Raw genomic sequence first — 23,782 nt, 5'->3', positions numbered from 1 at the left:
ATTCGAGAGGCTGACTGTCGCGAATGAACGCGAGATGCATTTCGAGATGCGGCGCAAAGTGCCCGGGCACCGTGCCGATTTCACTCGACAAACCGCATACTTCTTCACCAGAGACGTCTCTTCTTGTTCGAGATGGGGTACTCTCGAGTGCTATTGTCCAGACGAGTTTGCATTGTAGATGCCACGATATCTTCTATTCCTCGAAGAATGCCAAAAGATAATCTGTTTTGCTCGCGTGAGAGGTATTCGTAGAAATATGTCTAACATATCTCAGTATAATCGTGCCATGTTATTTTAAACTTTTTAAACAATTGAGATATGTACATTCTAAGAATAAAAATTTTATTTAAATTTAAATAAATCTCATTATTTATATATTTTTGTATTCTCTCTTATATATATATATATTTTTTTTTTGTTCATTAATCAGGACATAATGACAATGATTATCGGTTATATCTAACGATTAGCGAAATTATCGCTCTCACATTCCTCACTTTTCGAAGAATTCACGTGATTCACGTACATAATAGCAACGAGAAATGTCAACGATAATTATAAATTATATCCATAAGATAAAGCTAATGCGTATTCATATTGCAAAAGAATTAGAGATATGTAAATGATTATTAATTAGCATGTTGATCGTTATGTCGTCGACACGGTGGACCGGATCGCGGTGGAGTCTCTCTCTCTCCTCAGATCAGTGAAACACGATAAACTTTAATTAGGAAACGTATTAACGCACGACGATGCACCGGGTGCATATAGAGCGGCAAGCAGCAGCGACTGAGTGAGTGGTTAGCAAGCAGGTGCACGGATAATTATACGTTTTCCTCGTACATCGTCGCATGCTACCGGAATAATTAAGCAAAACTGATGAGTGTCTTCTATCTCTCTTCAGAAATGTCGTCTCCTCCTGCTATCTACCGAGCGAGTGCGACGTGTCCAGTATTTTCCTGAATCTTTAATTTATGTGTGCGGAAACCCGGCACGAAATTAACCTTATTATTATATCCTTCCCTCTCCTCTTCCCCATCTTCCCAACATCAGTACTCGTAAATTAATCTCGCGGAATTGGAGGCGCGACTATAATTAACCGATCGCCGCGATTCGATTATCGTTCCGTTGATAAAGTTTAGATATCAGGAAACTATCGGTTTATCGTCGTAAACAAATATACACGACACTGCCTCTTTCTTTTAACAACGACGCGTACTTTTTCGTTTCGAAAGAACGATGTGCCCGGTGCGCGATATTTCTTAATAAGCCGCGATCGTTGCCACGCACAATCGCGATATTTCTTCGAGATCGTTGGCGCGGGTCGAGATACGTGCCGCCTAGCTCTCGTGAATGTACCATAAATATCTAAATAGCGGAAGTGAGAAAAATTACGTATTTTCGCGCAGCCGTGCGACAGAAATAGCGCCCGATCAACGCTTTGTTCGCGGCGATGTTTCGTGAGAAGTACGATTTTCCGAAACGGTTTTCACGGTGACATGATTCATCGTCGTTTCTGTGAATTTGAAACGAAAGTGAGAGAGAAAGAGAAAGCAGTCTTTAATCGAATCGAGAGAACTTTAGATCGCCAGGAAATGATAGCGCTTAATAAGATACCGTTGTTGGACATGATAAATTTCTAAGGCATCGTGTTATTTTTAGGCAGTAAACAAGGATTATATAAAGCTTGCCTTATTATTAATGTCCGTAATTAATTTTAAACCTCGCATATATATATATATATATATATATATATATATATATATATATATATATATAATATAATTATTAAAACTATTTTCAGAAAAGTAGCACAGTCAATGTCCCATCAGTTTTGTTGCTTCTATTTTTCGCTTTTAATGCAACATTAAACGCTCACTTTTTACAAGCAAGCTTTTGTGAAAAAGATAGCAAAAACTACGTGATAATATTTTATAGCTAATGTAAGTTAGTCCTTTTTTCAGTTTTTCAGCCGAACGTCGATTATATAATATATATATAAACCTTAACAATGGTGTGGGTATTTCTAGGGAATCGATCCCCCACGTGATGCAGGCAAAGATACCGATACCGATTAATATATTATCTAGATTATATTAATATTCATTTGCTCATTAAATCAATTGCAAATTTATTTCAGAAATAAGATTTCTTCTCAGATTTGCATCGGCACACTTCGGTTATAACAATACTTAATTAGCCCTTTCGTTTGATCATGGGAAATAATCTTTTTAATTGTCGCGAGAAAGAGTAACACTTGCCAATTTCGAAAAAAAGATTCGAAAAAAAGATAAAATTGACAGCGACGCGATACATGTCGGGAAGAGATCATTGTCTGCACGCACAATGGCGATATTTTATTCCCGGTAAGTCCTCCACGGGATTGTATATACGAAAAGCGCGCGCCAATTACGAGCACATAAAAGATAAATAAATAAACGGCGTCTAATCGCCACCGCGATTAAGCGTGATTAACGCTCACGCTTTCACAGATGCGTAACTATATACAGGTTGTATGTACTCTGTAAACTTTTGCCATGGTGAGACACGTCAGAATAACTCTCCCCATGATACAAACGATAAAAGTATAAAGTATAATGAGCGTTTCACCGATTAAATGTGCCACCGTCTGTCTATGCAATAATCTGGCCACAGCGTGCGTTTGCATATCGGTTTCTTCATGTAACAGATTGATTATGTGTATATTGACTGACTGTCAATATACAATTGTGAAGATTTCTCTCGATGCCGATTGCGATAGGAGCATCGCGCGTCAACCGCAGAATGAAAATGTAATTGAGATGTGAAATTGAGTAAAATTTTAACCGCTTGATTGTCACGCATTTCATGTATCTTGGAAGTAAAAAAATATAAGGAAGCACTCATTTCCTCTTCAATTGTATGATATTCGTTTTAAGATTTAATAAATATGTAAAATGAATTTTTTTCATCAGGATTAGAAAGCTTTTGCATTTATATATGATTCTAGTTAAGAAATATAAATATTTTAACAATTTAATAATATACATATATAATATTATATTTAAATAGAAAATAATCTCTTATTTTATTACATTTCTTTAAAAACATATTTTTCCTTCGGAGAAATAAAACAAAACTTGAAAAAGAAAAAAGATTGTCCAATTTTCCACTTACCTTGGGATCAAAGTTGAAGACCTGTTCAGGTCTGAGCGGGCACTCGAGACCGCATTTGCAGGTTCCCACTGTTGTTAGATACTCCTTCAATTGATCCAGCGAACCCAGCGCCGTACTGCTTGGACTAAAATGGAGAAATAAACAGAATTATTCTCTCTACCTCTCTCCCGCCGCGATTTAATAACGCGCAAAGAAAAATATGATGCGACGTAAAATTACGCAATATTTGCCGAGATTAGCGAACGCATCTTGGTCGTTCCTTTTTCTTGTAATACCAACGCGACTACATTTCCATTTATTATCAACTTATTAGTTGCGTAAGCGCGTGATTAAAGATTACAAGATTATCAAGAATATATATACAAAGCATAATAAAATTAAAAGGTTTAAAACAGCAGCAGACGTAGAGATATAATTTGTAAGATTTTATATAATTGAGAGATTTAGACCTCACAAATTACGCACATATACGCACTCTCGCTCTGAACTCCTCAATCGGAAATCCAATGCACCGCCAGATAATTCTACATTTCAATTTAAAGCGTAAATTGCGAGCATCCGACCATTGCCGATGGAATAAATTATAGGTTAAACTGCTTAATCGAGGCAGATGTTCACCAGACATATGCAAAAATTACCGGAAAGTTCGAAACGCATCAGATGTTACGCTACGATAAACATGCTTATTAAATTCCGCAAAAAAACAATTCAAGAAAAATCACACGTTTACCCTATACCGTGTGTTTTAGGTCAGGTTAGAGAAACTTTAGGATCTTGTAGGAATTTGGTACAAAAAAAGTTCCTGTAAATTGGTCTAGAAACGCTTCGTTAAAAAGTTATAACTCGCATTACTTAACAGGGACATTATTTTGAACAATTCCGATTCTGAATATTCATGTTAGAAAACAAAACATGTAAACAAAAGTGCCTATGTGATCTACGAAGGCTATAAATGTATGTGTGTAGTGTTTATATAAAGACATTCGAAAGTTTGTTTTCACAGTTTCTCTTTTTGTCGTTGTTTTGAGCTTATTTTCTTTTAAACGCTTTATCAGAATTACGTAAATTAAAATAATGTAATTTAGTTTGTTATTTAATTAACTATCAGATTTATTTCATTACTTTTTTCAAATAAAGGAATATTTTTAAAAATCATCAAATAAACATGATTTTTTGATGTTTATTAGTTGTAACTTTTTAACGAAACCTTTCTGGACCTATGTTTACAGGAACTTTTTATTCCAAATTCAATTTCCTATAAGATCCTAAAGTTTCTCTAACTTGACTAGCAACACCCTGCATATTTTATTTCAAGAATCTATAACGCAAATAGTAATTATTTCTCCCTATTTATAAAAGACTGATGCATTTTTTATCGCTTCCTTCTCTAGTGTGTGTGACGCTTCTTTCTCTCAATATATCAAATAAATAAATTTTTAAAAATTGTCTCCAATATCATCAACCATTTCTTCATAAGCGGTACTTTCTTGCTAATTACAGACGATTCAATTGTAACTATATTAAATGAGAGGGATCCACAGAAAAAAAATATTCGAGGTTATTGTCAGCAAAAAATATCCGAGGATGCTATTCGCGTAATCGGCTTCGTGATGAAAAGCGATCAAGCTTAAGAGCGTTTCAGGGAAGAAACACGAGGTAGGCGAATTATAATTTGGTGAACCGTCCCTCTGTAAGAAGAAGAAGAACGGGAAGAAAGCGGAAAGGGATGGTTTATTAGCTAAAGATACTGCTTGTCTTCCCTTTCTCTCGCTCTCTCTGCCGGCTATTCCAAACGCCTGGAACGAACAAAACAAGTAAGCGAGGATTCTCGCCGATGGCTCGGGCTAAACTGACAAGGTAAAACAAGGCAGGGATCGTCGTCTGTATATTGATTACCCGGTGGAGAGACGAAGAGAAAAGACTTTGTTTCGGGGTACTTTGCAGCTTCCTAAACTAATAACCGCGGGCGCCTCGTCTCCGGTATTATAACCCCGCGGGAAAAGACGAAACTCTCCCTTTCGTCCTCGGGAATGCTCCACGGCAATTATTTCTCGTGACAACAAGACGGATTCTCGTAAACCTACTCTACCGCTAATTTGCGCCGGATTCGATTTGTTCACGCGAGACCGCCTTCCCTGTCTGTCCTATGTATGTATAAGACAAAAGAGTTTGCGAATAATAAAGTTTATATTTTCACTTGACTCAAGTTATCTAAGAATTAACATCTTTCTCCAAACCAATATTTCAATTGTTGTCAATATTGCAAATTGCTTCTTCGCTATAGCAAACTTTCTGGAAAACAAAAAAAAAACTGTAGTAAAAAAAGTGAGAAAAATCAGTGTAAAACTAATAATTCAATTTTTGATTAATAACAAAAGGCGTTGTAAAGTTTATAAATACTTTAGAAATTTGAATTCGTATTGCGAAAAGATTTTCTTAGAGATTGGTTACGCCTAGAAATTCGAAATATATATAAGTAAGATTGAGCATTTTTATCGTGAGACTCGCTTTTAAACGCGTCGTTTACACACAAGTATCGTAGACGTGTAAAGCGCGCCGCAATCCAAAACTAAGTTCGCACGACCATTAAGAAAATAAACTCCGAACGAACACGGTTGCGCAGATTTCGGTGTTACCCGCTAAACGTGGTCTCTATCTCGTAAATAATGCGGTAACGCTTCTACGCTTTGGCAAAGGCCATTTTCCGTATTTCGCGGTGAGACGACCGAATCTGAATGTACAGTCGCTGGCGCGGGCGACTGTACCATAAATAAGGGCAGGCAGACTTCCTCTCCTGATTCCACGCAAAGTGCGTTGGAACGCCGGTAACGGAGTAGAGAGACACCATGTTACGCCGGATGAATTATGTCCGCAGGCTGGGTCGGTTAAGCCGCTTGTCCTCGTAAAGCACGTAACCACCGCGCCCCGTTCGAAACTCGGTGTCAGCTTTTCCTCCCCCGTCTCTTCGCGCCCCGTCCCTTTTTCCGCCACTTTCCGCCGACCGTTACTGCAAAATCGCGTAATTATTCTTGTTTTCGAGAACGATCTAAACATCTGGTGCGGTACTTTTCGGAAACGCGATAAGTGTCCGTCATCCCGCTCTAATTGTCTCTCGTAGCAGCAGGTGCACATGAGGTGAGTTTGGAACCGCGACAAAAATTATATAACAAAGTACACTGGGATTATTTTAATTTACGACACGCTCGAGGATAACGACCCATCCTCCATTACGGAAATATTACGGAGATAAGAGGTGCGCGGGAATAGTGGCAGAACGAAAATAATATCTGACAATTTAATTGAGTTAATTAACAAGCTGTTCCCGTCCGTTTCGAGCCATTGCTCATCCTGCCAACAAAAAGCAGTGTTGCGGCGACGTGCTGCGAGGGAGGTAAATCAGCCCCGAGATAAGTAGACTCGTTTACGGGGACGCGCCAATTGCCAGCAGCTAAAGAGGCGCGTGCTTACGCGTTATAACTGAAATATCATTAGCGTGGACTAACATCACTTCCAAAGACAACAAACGCGCAATTATGAGGGGAGCTTTCTCGGGATTGTCCTGCGATGTCGCAAACGACCGCCATTTTTACGGTAAATTAATAATTTTGTTGCGCAACAAAATAAATTTCTTAATTAACAAACAACATTTCTGGACATTCGCAATCAATCTTGAAAAAAATCCAATGGTAAAATTATGGGATTAAAAAAATTTATAAAATAAATAAAATTATCGTTTGAGCAAACAAACCTAGTTTAACCAAATATTAATTTGATTAATCAAATTACAAAATTAGTCAAATTTCTATCCCGGTTTTTCTTTCGTTTTTTTATATTCTCTGATTATTTATTTAATCACTAAAATAATTTCCGTTCTTGTTTATAATGTTTTATTAATAATTTTTAATTCTTAGATGCATAAACAAATAGTAATAATAATATAGCTAATAAAGCATAGCTACAATGGTCAGATTCTCTCATCTGACTGATTATGCTTTTCAAAGCTGAAAATGATGTTGGCGCCTGAACTGTACTTATCTATAATCTATGAGCATGCATTTTACCTTTCGCGTGAGCGAAATGCAAACGCTCGCAGTAAGCTGCACGCACGCTTAATTGTGTCCACCCGTTAGACACGCGCAGATACATATCAATTTCGACATTGATCGTGAAAAACAGCAAATGCAATCCTTATTTACCGTTTATCGTGTCTATCCTTTATCCATCATTCTGCAAATGGCATCAAATTCTTAGAGGAATATAATAAATGTATACGTGTGTAAAGTAGGAAATATATTTTTTTATACTAATATACAGAAATTGCACGAATAATAAATAAACATAGTCATTGCTGTTATTTGATAAATTAACAAAAATCAGCAAACGACACATTTCGAGAGCATTTATAAAACAAACTTATAACGTATCGCGTTAATCTCGCATAATTATGTTGCATTCAAAACATTTGCTCGCAAACATGAATTATTATCGAGATTTTAACGCGCTTCTCGTAGCCCGCATTTGCGCTATTAAATGCACAAGAGGATGCATCACGGCGGAGAGAGAAAGAGAATATTGAAAATGCAGCGAGACTCGCTGCAATTATAATTCGCGTTAACAATGCAGCCGTGCGATTCAATCCGCCGCGCAGCTATTATCGCCGAACTCGCAGTTACCGCAATTGCGTATGATCCGCGCGCGGCGGATAAGCGTGACGGCAATAGGAACGGCAATAGGAACGGTAATAGGAAATTCACGAAACGCCCAAAATTGTTAATCGTCGCGTGCTCTACGCGTGTGGCTCGAACGAAGGTCACCGTGCACAGTAAATCGTCGAGAGAAGTCGCCTCCCGGTAACAATAATCCGTCGCACGATAGAGATATAGACCGAAACGCCAATTGTTGGAATTGGCTCGTAATTCCAAACCCGTTCCGACGGATGGCTCGGCGGTCCGATAATTACCGATTGGGGATCGAAATTTATGACAGCGATAATTTATGACAGCGGAAACTGCGGCCGACTGGCTCGATAAAGAGCGATTAACTATATAAAGCGAAACTACCCTGTAACGTTCGTCGACGGTATCTACGTACTTCGTTAACGCGCGGGGTTGCGCGAGTGCGTGATTGCGTATCTACACGCGTCGTCGAATGTGAGATGAAAATTTAAATCGTCCCGATAAGCGTCGTGCGATGTTTCGGGCTCGTCGCGATAACGATGTATGCGAAGAAAATTACATCGTTTGGCTGGAATATCTGAATATATTTTGGAGGGAAAAAGAGACATTATATATTAAATTCTATTGATCTCCAATAATAATAACATAAGAATTATTGCACAATGTAAGAATATAGTTTTATTTGATCGCACATGTTTCAACGCACAATCAATGGAATGTTTGTTTTTAATAATCGCATCGAGAAAAATGGATATTAATTATTGCGAATAATGGACCGTGCACAAAGCGGTCACAAATATAATGTGCGCAAAAGCACAATATTAATATTAATCGCGGCGAAACGAGAGAAACGATTTCAAATTAATTCGGTTCCATCATCCGCACTTACAACACGTTAAGCTGAGTAATTATATTTCGCGTCGCTTTATCAGCGGCCTTGTGTGCGCGTGTGTGTGTGTGTGTATGTATGCGAGACAGAGAGAGAAGCAATTAATCGGCGTGCTCGCGTTTTAGACCAAATCATGCGACTACGATCAAAATCAATAACCGATCCGTAACGCTGTTCGTGCCGCGCTACCCGAGTATGATGTTCTGCTACGCCATCGAAATCAATAATCAATTCACAAGATCGTCGGTGTTGAGTGGTGTTCTGCGTTACTGCCGTAGCCAAAATCGATAATCGATTCGCAACATCATTCATGCATGCTCGGCAGCAGCGTTTTGCTCTCCGAAATCGCGACTACGATCGCGCAACAACGTTGGTACTCTCGATCGATCGTAACGTTCATTAAATTCCGCTGAAATGCGATATCCTATATATGACGCATGTGTGATACGTTATGCAGCCTAAATAATTATAGGATATTAAACGATGTGCCTTAATGACATTGCTAACGCTGGCATCGAGATTTAAATGTCCCATTCAATAATAAAAGCAGCCAAGAATTTAATGCGCCAAATGTGGTAACGTGATAAATACTTTGATTAATCTTGTTTCGTTAGCATTTCAATTTTTCGCAGTTTCTTCGGTTATAAAAATGCTCAATGCCATATAAATCTTTACCTATCAAAATATCGAAAAAATTAATTTATGAAATTATTTCTAAACAAACCAATTATATGCATAATCATGAAACTGTCATTTGTAGAAAAAAAAATATAAATTTTTATGAAAAAATTTATTATTTTTAAAATATACTAATTTCTTTTTAAAGCATATAAATTCTTGGAAACAATTTCTATTTCTCAAAAATTAATATCGAAACTCGTCGAGATTATATTGTTTTAACGTAATTCTTTTTTCGCATAATTCAATGCCGTCCTATGTCAGGGCTGTATTATCGCATCCTCGAACTGTTTATCAATGATCTATTTGTGACGGTGTTCTTCACGGTTCAAAAAACAATTTCTATCCGCGGGCAAATCAGCGATATGATATTATCGAAAGAACGTACAGGCCTTATAGTACATAGCTGGGGGAGCAAATAATTTTCGACCACGAAAAGTGAAACGTTAACGGCGTCCGATCACGAATCGCTCGTTTCCTCCGGGTGTTTTGCACTTTTCTGCATGCGAGTGAACCGAACGAAGCGGAGAGGGTGGGAAGGGGAACGAGGGGGATAAGAGATTCGAAAGTCGAGGTCGAAGAGGAGAGAAGGAGAGAATTGTTTCACAAGTTGAATCGAGCGCAGATTGCAGTCATTTGCCGGCATAAATTGCACGACCGGATAATCGTCTTGTGCGCAGAATACGAAAGCGGTCTCGCGGGCGCGTCGAAATCGCCGCGGATCGGCCGAAATTCCGCGATTCCCGGAGCGAGCGATTCCCCTCGCTCAAAATTATTGCTTTCACCGAGTCGCAACGTATAAATAAGCATGGCTTTCATTACACGTGACCGCGTATATATTTCAACGATGCATTTACAATCATTCGCGCCTAATATGTCGATATGCTAAGATGATTATCTCAAATCATTATTTATTCAAACGAATGGCTGCGCGCGACCTATTGCTCTTTTTGCGGTAAAAAGTTTACTTTACATATGCAGTTACGCGGCATACAGATGCATCAATCTTACAAAAAAAATACTATTAAATAATTATTAAATAATTATTAGAAATACTATTAAAAAATAGTATTAAATAATTGATAAATAATTCAGCTGGATGTATTCAACGATTTATTGAAATATAAAGCAACAAATATTTATACAAGTCCCTCTTCCTCCCTCTTTCCTTCCTCCCTCTTCTTTCTTTCTCTTTCTCATTCTCTATGTATATCCAGTTAAGTGATAACACATGTAAGCATACATTATGCTGAAAATCATTATTAAAATATTCGTTGCACGTAACGAGTAAAAATGCCGTATACTTTCTTTGCTCGGTATAGTAGCTTCGCATTTGCAATGAGTTTTGTCAATGTACATATGGTAACCGTGATAATATACATACAGATAAGGTTATCATGACAACGCAGCAAATTTCAAAACGACAAAACGACTTTTACGATGATTATCGTAAATGTACTTAAATAAGTTTGCACAGTCATATGCATTCGTTACTACGGCCATTGAACCTGGAAAAAAAAAATAATCTTGTATCTACTATCAATCTTTCATATACATTAAATACGAAAGAGTGTAGACAATTCGTGAAATGCAATCGAAATGCGATCAGAAATTATTTGAAAATGTATCTTTCTTTTTTATTTGATTTTACTGATTTATTACAGAAACGGTACATTATTATGTAAATAAATTAAAAGCTCATGTCGATAACACTTTAATTTCTAAATAAATATTTGAGAAATATTTTATTCGTTCAAATAAATCAATTCGATTAACCGAGAACGTTCGCAATTGTGTATTGAAAATGTAATTTTATAAATGATCAGAGCGCGAACGAGGACATAGATGTACGAACGATCGATCGCGCAAACCAATCGACTATACCCGCAAATTGCAGCTCGGCAATTGCGCGATTGCGACTCTTCAGGTGAACCGGCGACTCCGTCTAACAGTTCACGACGATTTATAGATAGTTGCGCGAACTTTATGTTTGTCTTTTCAGACTTGTACGTCACCGCCGAGCGATTGCAACGAATTACAAAATTCATGCGCGCCGATAATTTTAGCGTTCACGACGGCGACGAACCTACCTTTTCAGCTATAGACAGATGTCGTAGACGATCTCTGTCGCGAAGCTACGCCGCAAAGTTACTTCTCGCACCAGTTCCGTATGTCTGATCACTATACCGAAGACGTACGGGCAAAGTTATCGCGGCAGTAGAGTACGCGCCCCGTAAAATTGTCCCATTGCAGTAAACTTATTTATCACGACGCGGCGGAGCGTTTTATTCCGCGGAAAAATTATTTAAGACGCCTGTCCCGCGAACTCCGATAGGGATTCGCGCCGCACGCGCGCTCGTTATTTATTCACGAGTAAATGGAATTTCCCTTACTTTCTCAAAACTCATTCCTCAAATAAAAGAGATCTTTTCCCGACCCCCCGTAGACAATAAACAAGGCTTACTGCCAACTTTACGACCATGGTCCCAGGTGGTCTCCGGCACACCGCGGTCTCTAGACCGCGAGGGACTCTGTTGTTCCGCAAGGAGCTTATCAATCGCTCGAGATATAAAAACACCGTACGCTTGCTTGCAACGCCGACAAATGACTATGGAATCGCTTTCTAAGTAAAGAGACGTACCGATGCGAGAATATCCAACGAGCGAGATATCGCGTTCAGTTTGTGAAATTCTATCTCGCTAAAACAGTGAAGTTATATCAACGCTACGGTCTCATTATTCGTCCTCTCTTCCCTTTATATATACACGCGTAAATTAACTGTTGATAAATCGACTCGTATATACGTTGACCGCAGCATGCCAAAATACGCCAATATGCATCAGAGTACACCGCAACAAGATGCAATATGCATCCATTTGCGACATAATTTGATGTATTCTAGTCTTTGTATTCTACGCCAATATTCTATCAAGAAGAAATATACTTATATGTGGCTGTTTTTAAGTATTTATTATCTCCAAGGGAAATTGTTTCTCTGAAAAATGTTTCTGAAAGAGTTGTTGTGTTTTAAACTACTTCGTATACTTTGCTACCATTCACAGAACCTGCCGATTGTTCTCACGTTGAAAGGCGAAAGGCTCAAAAAGATAAAGGATATTTATAAGATTTGAACATAATATTATACCAGTTAATTAACTAGCTATTGAGTTTTCAAAAATGATGCAAATTAAACTCTCCTTGCGCATGTATGACGGATAAAAATCTGTAACTAATACATAAAAGATTTGTATGAAGAAACGAGAAAAATGTTTGATTATTTCTGGGTGTTGACAAAAAAAAAAAAAACAGCAACAAAGCCGTAAAGAAAAAAAATATCAACGTTACATATTTTCAATTACATACTTGCTATACTCAAACTATATTTGCGATCGTCAATGAACAACGAATGGAACAACGAGAGCAAAGTGGATAATCGCGAGGCATCACACTTCACTAATTCACGTAACGACCGATGAGCTTTTGTCTGTAAAATACCGCTCTCCAGGGATACTGTAGCAATGCAGCATCATTAAACACATGAGAGGATGAGCAGCTGACAAACGTAAACGAGCGAATATAATTATACATATAACTGAGATAAAAAAATTACGTTCCTCTCACTTTACTTAGTAATCATACGAAATAATTGCATCAAATCATTGTATTTTTTTTTCGTCATTAAAGCGCATTTAAATGAGAAATAAAACTCACTGACTAAAAATGTTTCATATATTAATGTAGATAATAAAACTATACTTTATAATAAAGAGAGCCTTAAAAAGTATTGAATTGTTACTATAAAAAATAAATCGAAATTATAATAAAAAAGATATATGTCTTTTTTTCGTCATCTTTACGACTTGGATGATCTGGTTTTGGAAGTTTACGCGTCTCGCTTTGATAAGGATGCTTTGGAATCATCTCGTAATTTACTTCCCAAAGCTGGCAACGGAACTGAAATGGCACAGAATCGCACAACATCGCTAATTTCGCGTAATGATCAGCGGAGCTTATTCGCGAAGCGGCTGTCTCCCGAGACGCTTCGCCAGCGCAACATAATTTACGTCTGTAGTCGTGAGGGGTGGATGGCGGCTTATAGGGGTTACGAGAAGCGGGGGTATAATTATTATCGAAGGCAGGTAGCAGCAGCGGCAACAGCAGCATATGGCGAATGCGAGGAGTCGACGTACCTCTCCTCTAGTTTGCCTCCCTCCCTCCCTCCCTCTCTCTCTCTCTCTCTCTCTCTTTCGGTCCCGAGTCGGAGGATCACCATCTGTACGTCCCGGTAAATCCCATGACTCCGCGTATTATTAGCTTGCATTATTGATTTATTATTTAGCGCTAGGCAGCCGCGCAAGCGCTCGCTAAATCGGGGTTAACCGCTCATTTGCCGACGGTGCATTATGGTTTCTGCGTTATGACGCCGTAATGAGGCAATATACGGAGGAAGGAGATGAAGACCCTCCGGACTTTTTATCGCCGTCCTACTTTTCTCGGATATCTTGCTTCGATTATGTCCTCGATTGTGAGAATTATTTTAACGTAAAACTCGACGAGATTCAGAACTCTCATAAAACATATACTTTCATCGTAGATAGTTATTTAGAATTTTGTAAAACTGTAGAAAAAGATTAATAAGACGAATACAGTTTTTTTAATGAATTAGCAAAAGCATAATCAATTTGTCCCATTTTTAAATGTATAAGCTCACAAATAATACAATCTTTTCTTTTTTTTTTTTTTTTTTTTTCCTTTCTCAAACTTAACTTTTAAAAATATTTTTCGATTATAAATTTTTAATCTTCTCGATATGAGATGCGACGTTTAATCCAGCATTTTAATAACCGAACAGTGTTATTACAGTATAATTACTCGAGTAGCATCATATATTTGTTTCAGTGTAATCGCGATCCTACAAACACCACACGTGTACAAAAATAATTCTAATTACTGCGTGGGCGCAAGAGGTACGTTAATGAAACATCCCGCAATTTCAGCGTGGGACGGCACCTACCCGTCCTCCTCGTCAAGTTTCGCGTCTCTCGATTATTGTTGTCCACGATTACATTTCGATTAACAGCAGAACGACGCGCCGGCAAATTGTTGCTCACGGTGCCCGATAACGCGCTCACCGATAAATTAAACGCCGTGATAAACTAGTAGCGCCCTTATGGATATACACACATATATATATACTCGGCACGCATGCGTTCTGTACACATGCACGAGTTCGTACAGGCGCGTAATCGCGCACAAACGTCGAATGGAAACCCGTTCCGGAGTGAGTCGCTTATCGAAATCGGCCATATCATAACTAGTACTGGCGTAACATAAAACGAATTTTCCATTAAGCGCGAACAAACTGCAATTCACAATCTATGCACATCACGCCAATTTAACCCATTTAATAAACTACATTCAGGATTGAATTGCTCGGATGAAACATATTATACGTAGGATCTACAAAGCATTTTAGAGTAAAAAAGAAAAATATTAAATTCCTTAAAAAAAATAAACAATTTATTAAACAAGAGAAAATTAATGTCCCTAAAACTTTAAAATGATGATGTAATCCAGAGATTATATGCATTCTATTATATCTGACATTCCCGAATCAAAATATTCTATAATTATCAAATATCAATATTTTTTTTTTACCATATTTTTTATTATATTTCTGAACGACTTTGCAAAATGTTGCAACGTGAGCTACCTGTCCCGATATACCTGCAATCATACTTAATTGTGGGATCCATGTCCGAGACTAATTCTGTGAATCGATGGCGAGAAGCATCGGCGGCGCGAATGTGTGGCTGAGATGATTAGTAAGAAGGGGATAAATTGCACGATAGTCGCTGTCAATATATCTTCCATACTGCATCACTCTAATTAATTCACGAGCGCGCGATTAACAGACGCAACATCTCTTGAATATGGCGCACCGGCGGCTATCCGTTATACTCTGTAACGCGCCGTCGGTATAAAGCATTTTGCGATCTGCATATTTTAGCGTGCGCGCTTCTAACTTGTTTTAGCGATTATAACTCTGCGCTCGCATTCACTTCGAGTGTACATTCCTCAAGAGAGGTAATCAACGGAATGTTCAATTTCACTTCGCGTTTTTATCAGTCGGCATGCATATATTTCTAACTGAAATGTAATTTACGAAGGTTTTACGAGCTACAAGTAGCATCGCGAGCGGTTTTTCAAATACATAGTATCACGTCATATTATTTTTCCCGACTTTTCTTTGAAGAGAAATTAATTTCCGCGGTGCGTGACTAAGAGTGTGTTTGTGTGTATTACTTTAATTACAAATTTGTTTCGTATGAGATAATGAATGTGCATCATGAGTCGTAATATTCCTCAAATATAAAACGAAGAACAATGACGGATTAGAACAGGTGGCGTATAATGATAATTTGTCAAGCATGATTCTCTTAAAAATCACACAGAAATAACAGTCAAGTTAGCCTTGAATGCCTAGTAATTATGTGTCTACCGCAAATAAGCAAAGCCGATACATGACATCATGTCTACATACGAGTGTGCTATTGTAAATTTATATGCTTCAGATTACAAGCATCATTCTGATACATTTATACGATTAAGACACTCATCATCCATATAAGAAAAAAGTGACAAATTTGCATAATTATTGAAATTTCATGTGCATGCCAATTATTATTTTAATATTTTTTTTTTTTATTATCACATATTTCCATTCATGATTTATGTGTGCATGCATGAGGATAATAAATCAATAATTGTGCAAAACATAACTTCCCATTACATCCGTACAAATTGCTATTATTCTCTCAATTATCACCATACAGTTTCATATAAGATGATTAGAAAGAAAAATTATTACACTATATGTGTGGAAGAAATTATATATTTCAATATTCTCAAGCAGCGAAAATACCAAGACAACTCGCAATTATTCAAATCGAGCAATTATTACATAACGAGAAGAGACGGCGAGAAACACAATAATAATAGAAAACTATAATCGCTTTGTTTCCGTGCAAGCACGAAGGATGCGTAAATAGATAATTCGCATAAGTATTGCGTAAGAATATTGAAATTAAGCATTTAAAGGTAATCATCGCGAGAATTACGAGAATATCACGGCAAGACATACGATCATGCGAGGCGGGGCTAATTGTTAGCGAGTTAACGATGATCGATGATAACGGGTCGTGCTCCCTTATCGAGCGACCCGTGTTGCACGTAACAGGCGCTTGCATGCAACGCCAAGCCGCTTTTACATCGTTACGTGTTTGCAAATTTCGAGAGGGCTCGCATGTGCGAACTATTATGCGTGAGAGATTACTTTTTCAGTTTCACGAAGCCCGTCGGGGCAATCTTGAAGGTAATCGTGCGCCGAATAGGGGAATATTTTGTTTAACAAGCGCGCGATATCATCTACGAGTATAAAGTTCATTTTAGCTGATCTATAAGCTCGAGTTTAGATAGCTTACCTTAGATAGGTTTTAATACGGTTCTAAATATAATATATATATATATAAATTCGATTTTTATATTTTATAAACATATTTAAAAATAAATACATATTTAAAAATAAATACATATTTAAAGATAAATACATATTTAAAAATAAAAAATTTCAAGGAAAAAAATAAAGTTTAAAAAGTTTAGTAAAACATCTATAAAGCTGTATTTTTAATATAAAAATGAATCGAAATGTATCGAAACGGAATAATACGATGGGAAACGTTACATAAGTTTCCACAGATTCCCTGTTATGTAGTTTGCATTGATGTACATCCAAGGATAATACTCCGAGCGAACACTCGACAGCGTTTGCTCCGCAAGCATCCATAACGATAAAACGTTTTAACGAGTGCGTCGAGTGCCTCGTAAGTTCTTTTTTCCCTACGTCGATCATTAATTAACTCCGACGAATGAAAAACAGCCTCTCTCGCCCATCCAGCTGTACCCGGCAATAATAAAGCAGGGCAATTAGCCACTTTTAATAACGTCGTTTCACCGGATGACTTGTTTGTACTTTCCTCTCCTTCTCTCTCTCCCTCCCTCCCTTTCTAACTCCTTTTTTTATACCGTTTTCTCTGACGTCCATGCATCGTAATGATTCCGCGCGCACGTGTTGTTGTGTGCCGGTAAATCCACGAGTAAGCGCATTTTAATTGACCTAAATTTCGCGAGACTCGACTGGTGAAATAAATGAAAAAAAAAAAAGTGAAAGAGAAGAAGAGATCTTCCCGGAAGAGAGAATCACGGCAATTTTTATACCGACACGTTTAATCGTATATCCAAGTGCGATAACGAGAAATTTTATTTTTGATCCTTTAATGTTGCTACGCTATGATTCTTTGTCTTCATGTAATTATCAAATACCGTATCGTTTCACATTATCTACGCTATCTTTCCTAATTCGTGCCAATTTTCAAAGTTAATAATTACAATTTTAATATGGCAAATTAATTTATAATATAATAAATTGTAAGCATTAATAATTGTAATTTTGTATAATAGTAAAAACTAATAATACACTAATTATATTACAATCAATACAGAAATTTATATGATTCCTCATACAAAATAAACATATATGTATATAGATCTTATTAAGTGTCAAAAAAGCCGAAAAATAATTACTACTTGGTTCATGGCACGTCAAATAATATCCTTTTATAAAAAAAAATATAAATCTTATAAAAAAATTTTCTTTTTCATACAAAAAAAGGTTTAAAAAAAAGAATATAAAATAGAATGTGCTTCGTCTCTCAATTTTGACAAGCAATTATATCAGTGCGATATCTTCGGTTTTTTTTCGCACGATGATAATTGTACCTTCCCACTCTTTCCCGAAAGCGTTGTAAAGTTGTACCCGTGAATCCCACAGAACAGCCGCTCGTAAATATGCACGTCGTTTCATGGAATATGCATCGTTCGCGGTGCATACGCGGCTATGCAACGCGCTATGCAGCACGCTTATCCATGTGCCCCTTAAGACTTCGGTTAAACGCCGGTGCGCGAGTTTCCAGTCGAATGACGTGCCAGTTGCACGAAATATGACAACTACCACCGTTGTCGTCATAGTGACAGGAAGCAAAAACAAAAATCCACCATCGATTCGTTCGTTCTTCCAATAACGCATTTTGCGACAATTATCATTATTTCCATTATACTTTTTTTCATAATTTCTTATAAATAAAAAGAAATAATCTTGAACAGATTATTAAATCGACCTCCGCACGTAGCCCAATATTTATCTCATCGTTATGCCAAAAACCCAAATCGCCCTTAGCCAAATCCATTGTAATATAATGACAATTGATTGATATGTTAATACAATCAATACACGCCTCATGGAAGTTAATTGAAATTATGTATGTTGAGATGCGCAATGTGTTAATTATGTACGGCGTATCTGCAAACAGTATGAATTAATCCCTTCCTATCGTCCCATTAACATTCGACAGCGTATTAAGCGTATTAATGCTGTACTAATACGATATCGCGGCTACTCACTCAATAATGAGCACCGTTACACGAAGTATGGATTACCGATGCAATGGCGGTTAATAAATTTTGCAAAAGCTGTCGCCCATCGACAGCTCGTCGCTCTCCAAATTCTCTCTCTCTCTCTCTCTCTCTCTCTCTCTCTTTATTCCCTGAGAATACACCCGACGATTTCCCTTTTCTCTTCTATCAGAGATAACTTTTTTTTCGACGCAATTTTAAGTAGCACGATGCATATTTATATCCTCACCAGCGCGAGGAACGAAAGACAAACGGAACAGATTGGTTTCCGGCAGTGGCACGGGCGGCGTTGACGAGGTGGCAGCTGCAAAAGAGGGCCCCGTGTTTGTCACAGGAAACACTCGCACCCGTTAATAACCCAATTAAAATGGACAGGAAACGTACCCCTGGTACATACCCCGTCGACACGTTCAATGCCACCACCGCCACTATCGCCATCGCCATCGTTATTACAACTACTACTACTATTACCATCGTAGCCACGATATTACATTACTGTCGCAATTGCACGACTGTATCAGGTGATGTAACTCGCAGCCGATCCGGCTTGCTCAAACCGCGGCTGTTCATCGATATCTCGTGTACGCAACATTGATTGATATTAGTTGCTCGAAATTGATATTAATAGATGCTTTACCGCGATATATATCTAATGGAATAAATTTTAAATAAACATCTCGGCACAAAAAGCTCTTTCTCTACCTTATCGATTATAAAATTTTAAATATACATCTTGAAAGATTGAATTGATCGGAAATGTACTTGCGAGATCACCGCACCACGCTACACAACGTAGACACGAGGTAAATAATTTTGCAGAACCGCCAGCGGGCATCGGAGAGCGTCTAAGCTTCACTGTTTGTGATTGAAATCGGATTAGATTCAATCCAAAGTTGTGTCGAGTCGCAAGGCAGCTCTATATATAACGCAAGGTAGCTGTAACCGATCCATCATTTTTTTTTTCTTTTCCGCCATCAAACCTATACAATTATACGCGATTACCTTTTCCCATCAAACGACAATCGCATCAGGTCGTCCTGCAAGCGTTTCACTTTGCTATACGTTCGAGCGCACATATTAACTTCTTACCTGGAACACAGGAAAACGAAGAAACAATTTAATAGGGCAATCAATCGTCCGAAACGGGGGGAAAAATTAAAGAGAGGCACGCTACTAATAACATTGCATATATACTGTAAAACGCAACTTGTATGATCAATTGATTCAATTAACTATGAAGAATATTATTTCACAAGAATGTTGCGATAATTTGTAAATAGTTTTCTCTCGTAAATTAATATTTTTTAAATTATCCAAATGTATTAAGTTATACTATCATATAAAAAATATAATTTTAAAAATTTTATTTTGTGAGATATTTCTTTGATCTTGTTAATTTCTATTAAAAATTCTCTATAACAATTTTATTAAAATGTTTTATAAAAAATTTAATATAGTTAATAAAAAAAATATCATCCGCAAAGTAGTAAGCTCCAATTTCTCTTTCGCGTTACATATTACAATCTTTAGCGAGGCCAATAATTTCTGCTATCGCTCGAACAATCTACGACCGTGAAATCGAGCGCGATCCAAGAAACAGGTCGACGCAGAGAGCGGCTAGGGATATCGACGATTCACCTGGATCGTCGTCTGCTAGCGCGAGGGTGGTGGCTCGGCGAAGGGATAGTTTCGCAAAAAAAAGCATGGTAAAAGACATTAATTACGTAACTTCCGTTCGGCATTTCGTACCAAGGGATAGGTATCTCCGGCGTACGGATAGACCTGAGTACACGCACACCGATCGCCGGTGCGTAAAGAGAGCCCGGAATGAAACGATATTGCCTGATCGTAAACAAAGTTACAAACAGGATCGGGGAAACTCCTAGACTATTTATTCCACGTTCGGAATGCATCTAATAAAGTATGATTCGGTTCATTCACAGATAATTTATCGGATATAAGCATATCAAAATAATGCTTCTTAATACCTGCATAAATAATGTTTCGAGAAAATAAATTGGAAATAATAAAATTTCGATTTTTAGTTTCTTTCTGAAATTCTTGCATTCAATATTGAAAGATAATAAATGATAAAAAATAGTCATTTTCATATATATTCATGATTTGATTATTATATGAATGTGACAAATAATCAAATCATCATTTTTTTTGAGAATTAATAAATTGTCATTATCACGTATTAAAGTTAAATCATATTCCGCTTTAACCACAGACAAAGGCGTTCAAGAAAAAAGAATTTGATAACAAATCCGATAGTGAAAAAACCGCTACCAGGCAGAAATGCATCCCGCATTGTTGTTCGCCAAGTCAGTCCACACGCGAAAACGCAGGGTGACACGTTCGGGATAAATGAGGCGCGCTATCGAGGTCAGGAAGAGATCGGCGGCGACGATAGCCAACAAATAAAAACACAATATTGGGAAAGAAAAATGTAAAGCAGCGTCATTTAAATGCGTGTAACGAAAGGGGGGGCCGCCGTCTGATGGGAAGTCTTCGTGGAAGGAGAGGAGGGAGGGCGGAGGCGACCAAGGCGACCGGGGGTCACCGGACACGACGCGATCGCGTGAGATTAGACCCTTTCAAGTGTGACTCATGCCGGCAGGGAAAGTAAATGAATGCAACTGCGCCGGTACTTCCCCTTTTTTGTTCTTCCGCCTTCTTTTTCATTTCTCTCTTTTTCTCTCATTTTCTCCCTTTCTTCCCCTCTCGCCACTCTGTCACTCTTTGCTTTCTCATTGCCGGATCCTCGCCATTCCCGCGTCGCAGCAATCGCTGTTAACTTATCGGTACACGCACGGATACGACGCGTGGTCAGATCGAATCAGGAAAGTTCGAGTCAGTCACGAGCAAACTTCTTCGTCTGAAGGGATATAACTTGCGATCGGGAAGTTAACGTCAATGTCTCGTTTCACTAGAATTATTTCCAATTATTTCCAGATATATTCGCAAGTAAACATACGTAGCATTTATTCTGATATAAAAGTATATAATTCTAAAGAAAATCAAAATAATACATAATAAAATTGCTTCAATATTATCGCAAAAATAAGTTGCATTTCAAAAGTGAAAAAAAAAAATTGAGAAAATTAAATTTCAAATTAAAAAATTCATGTTTACTATGATTTAATTGACTTTACAAAGCTTAAAATTAAATATTAAAGTTTAAAGTATTAATTAATTTTTTATGAGTGTATTATTTGTTCAATAGACATCTATATCTTTCTTCATGATATCTTCTTCAAAGAAAACACGAACAGTCTACTCACAGCACGCATTAATCGCTTTATTGATGGGTATCGAGCCGTGATGCATAACGGAAAGAGTCCGAGTCGAGGAATGTCATATTCTGGGGGCTCATTAAGGCCCCCTCGACAAGACAAAGCCGAGTCGCTTTCTCTCTTCCTCGGTTCTCTCTTTCGATCCAGTCGCCTGTCGAATTAAGGGTCTAACTCTTCGTGCTCCGGTCTGTTCGATGTCGAACGACGATCCGCGCCAGGTAAGACATACTGTCATCATCGTCCGCTACCAATGTCTCCTCTTTTCCTCTCACTTGTCTCTCTCTCTCTCTCTCCTTTTATTTTTGGCTCAATGAGAGACGACCTTCTACGGCGTTCATACGAAAATAGCAACGCCTTTGTTCGACGACCGTCCGTTGTCCGTCCGATCTCTTTCTCCTCCGTTCCTCGTCACCGACGAGACATTCTGCTTGTTCTGGTCTCAACTTCTCTCCCTCTTTATTCTCCGGCTTCCTCGCAAATGTCTAACCGCCGAGACGTGTATCACTGATTCCTCGAAATTACTGCCACTGATCGTTCTTCTCAGAGACATATAGTGGAATCCCGTGTTACTGTTTTTACGAGCAGTCGCCGTAGTGGATGCTTGCGGTTATTTAAATAGTTTTATTGCGCGATATATATATATATATATATATATATATATATATATATATATATTCACGGTGTGTCATTGATTTAAGAGGAGGTCATCGTGATTTAAAAATTATCTCTTTTCAGTTTTGATTAATGCATTCATTAGAGAAAATGTTGAGAGTTGAGAGCTCGCTTTAAATTATCATGACAGGGATGGATTTGTATAGAGTTTGCTAATTTAATGCATTCCACAGATTCGCGAGCTTTTCCCAATATTTCATATAACTCTTTTAAAAAAGCCAGAGGGAGTCCTTTCCTCTCGTTCGTGGATTATCTTTTTTTTTTACAAATTGACAAGGTGACGTAATTAATCCTAAATACAAATGCGGCGTATTCGGCATTTTGTTTAATACAGTTCGGTCCGAATATTCTGCGTTCGCCGCGCTCATGCATTGAAATCAACTGGCGTCGCAATGTGATTGAATTTCACGGCGCACCAGACGTCGACGAACATGAGTTTATTAGCCGACATATACGTGTCACTGTCGCATTACCATTAGTGGCCGGTTAAATCCGTTTCGAGCCTGAAGCAGCTTAACGTCTGCGGCACTGCAAGCTGGTAAGGTTTATCCGGTCTGCTTTGACGCACGAGGAAGGACGGACGTTTTTCTCTATGATAATCCATCCCTCGATGTCCGAACACGAAGGACGCGTTGTGATTTCTTCATTCGTGATGCTACCAACATAAAATTAGATCGTATCTCCCTATTTAATGCCAGACATAATAGCTACCGAATAATCCGCATAGACGGATTTAGACAGGAAAATTTCTATCTTCTTTTTTTTCTAAATATATATGTATCATAACAACTTGAATTTCAATTTAATGTATTTAATTGTTTAAAAAAATTATTCTCGTGAAATAACACTCGAAATATTTTTTAAGATAAATACGTTACATA

The 23,782-nt window shown here is 37.8% G+C and overlaps 1 protein-coding gene across 5 annotated transcripts in view; it reads right to left on the bottom strand.

The window, feature by feature from the left end:
- The window catches only part of LOC126851118 (mucin-17-like), a 191,536-nt gene that overhangs the window by 59,583 nt on the left and 108,171 nt on the right, over window positions 1-23,782 (bottom strand). For 4 of the 5 annotated variants that reach the window (XM_050594746.1, XM_050594749.1, XM_050594747.1 and 1 more), the window contains exon 2: window positions 3,157-3,280. In XM_050594746.1, coding sequence (XP_050450703.1) covers window positions 3,157-3,280 — 124 coding nt within the window. Of the gene's footprint in view, window positions 1-3,156; window positions 3,281-19,932; window positions 20,020-23,782 lie in introns of all 5 variants that reach the window. The other variant, XM_050594750.1, reaches the window with a different exon arrangement.

This window comes from Cataglyphis hispanica, chromosome 7, assembly GCF_021464435.1.
Source record: "Cataglyphis hispanica isolate Lineage 1 chromosome 7, ULB_Chis1_1.0, whole genome shotgun sequence".
Lineage (NCBI taxonomy): Eukaryota > Metazoa > Arthropoda > Insecta > Hymenoptera > Formicidae > Cataglyphis > Cataglyphis hispanica.
The sequence above is the reverse complement of the archived record's forward strand: the minus strand, read 5'-3'. Positions and strand labels throughout refer to the sequence as shown.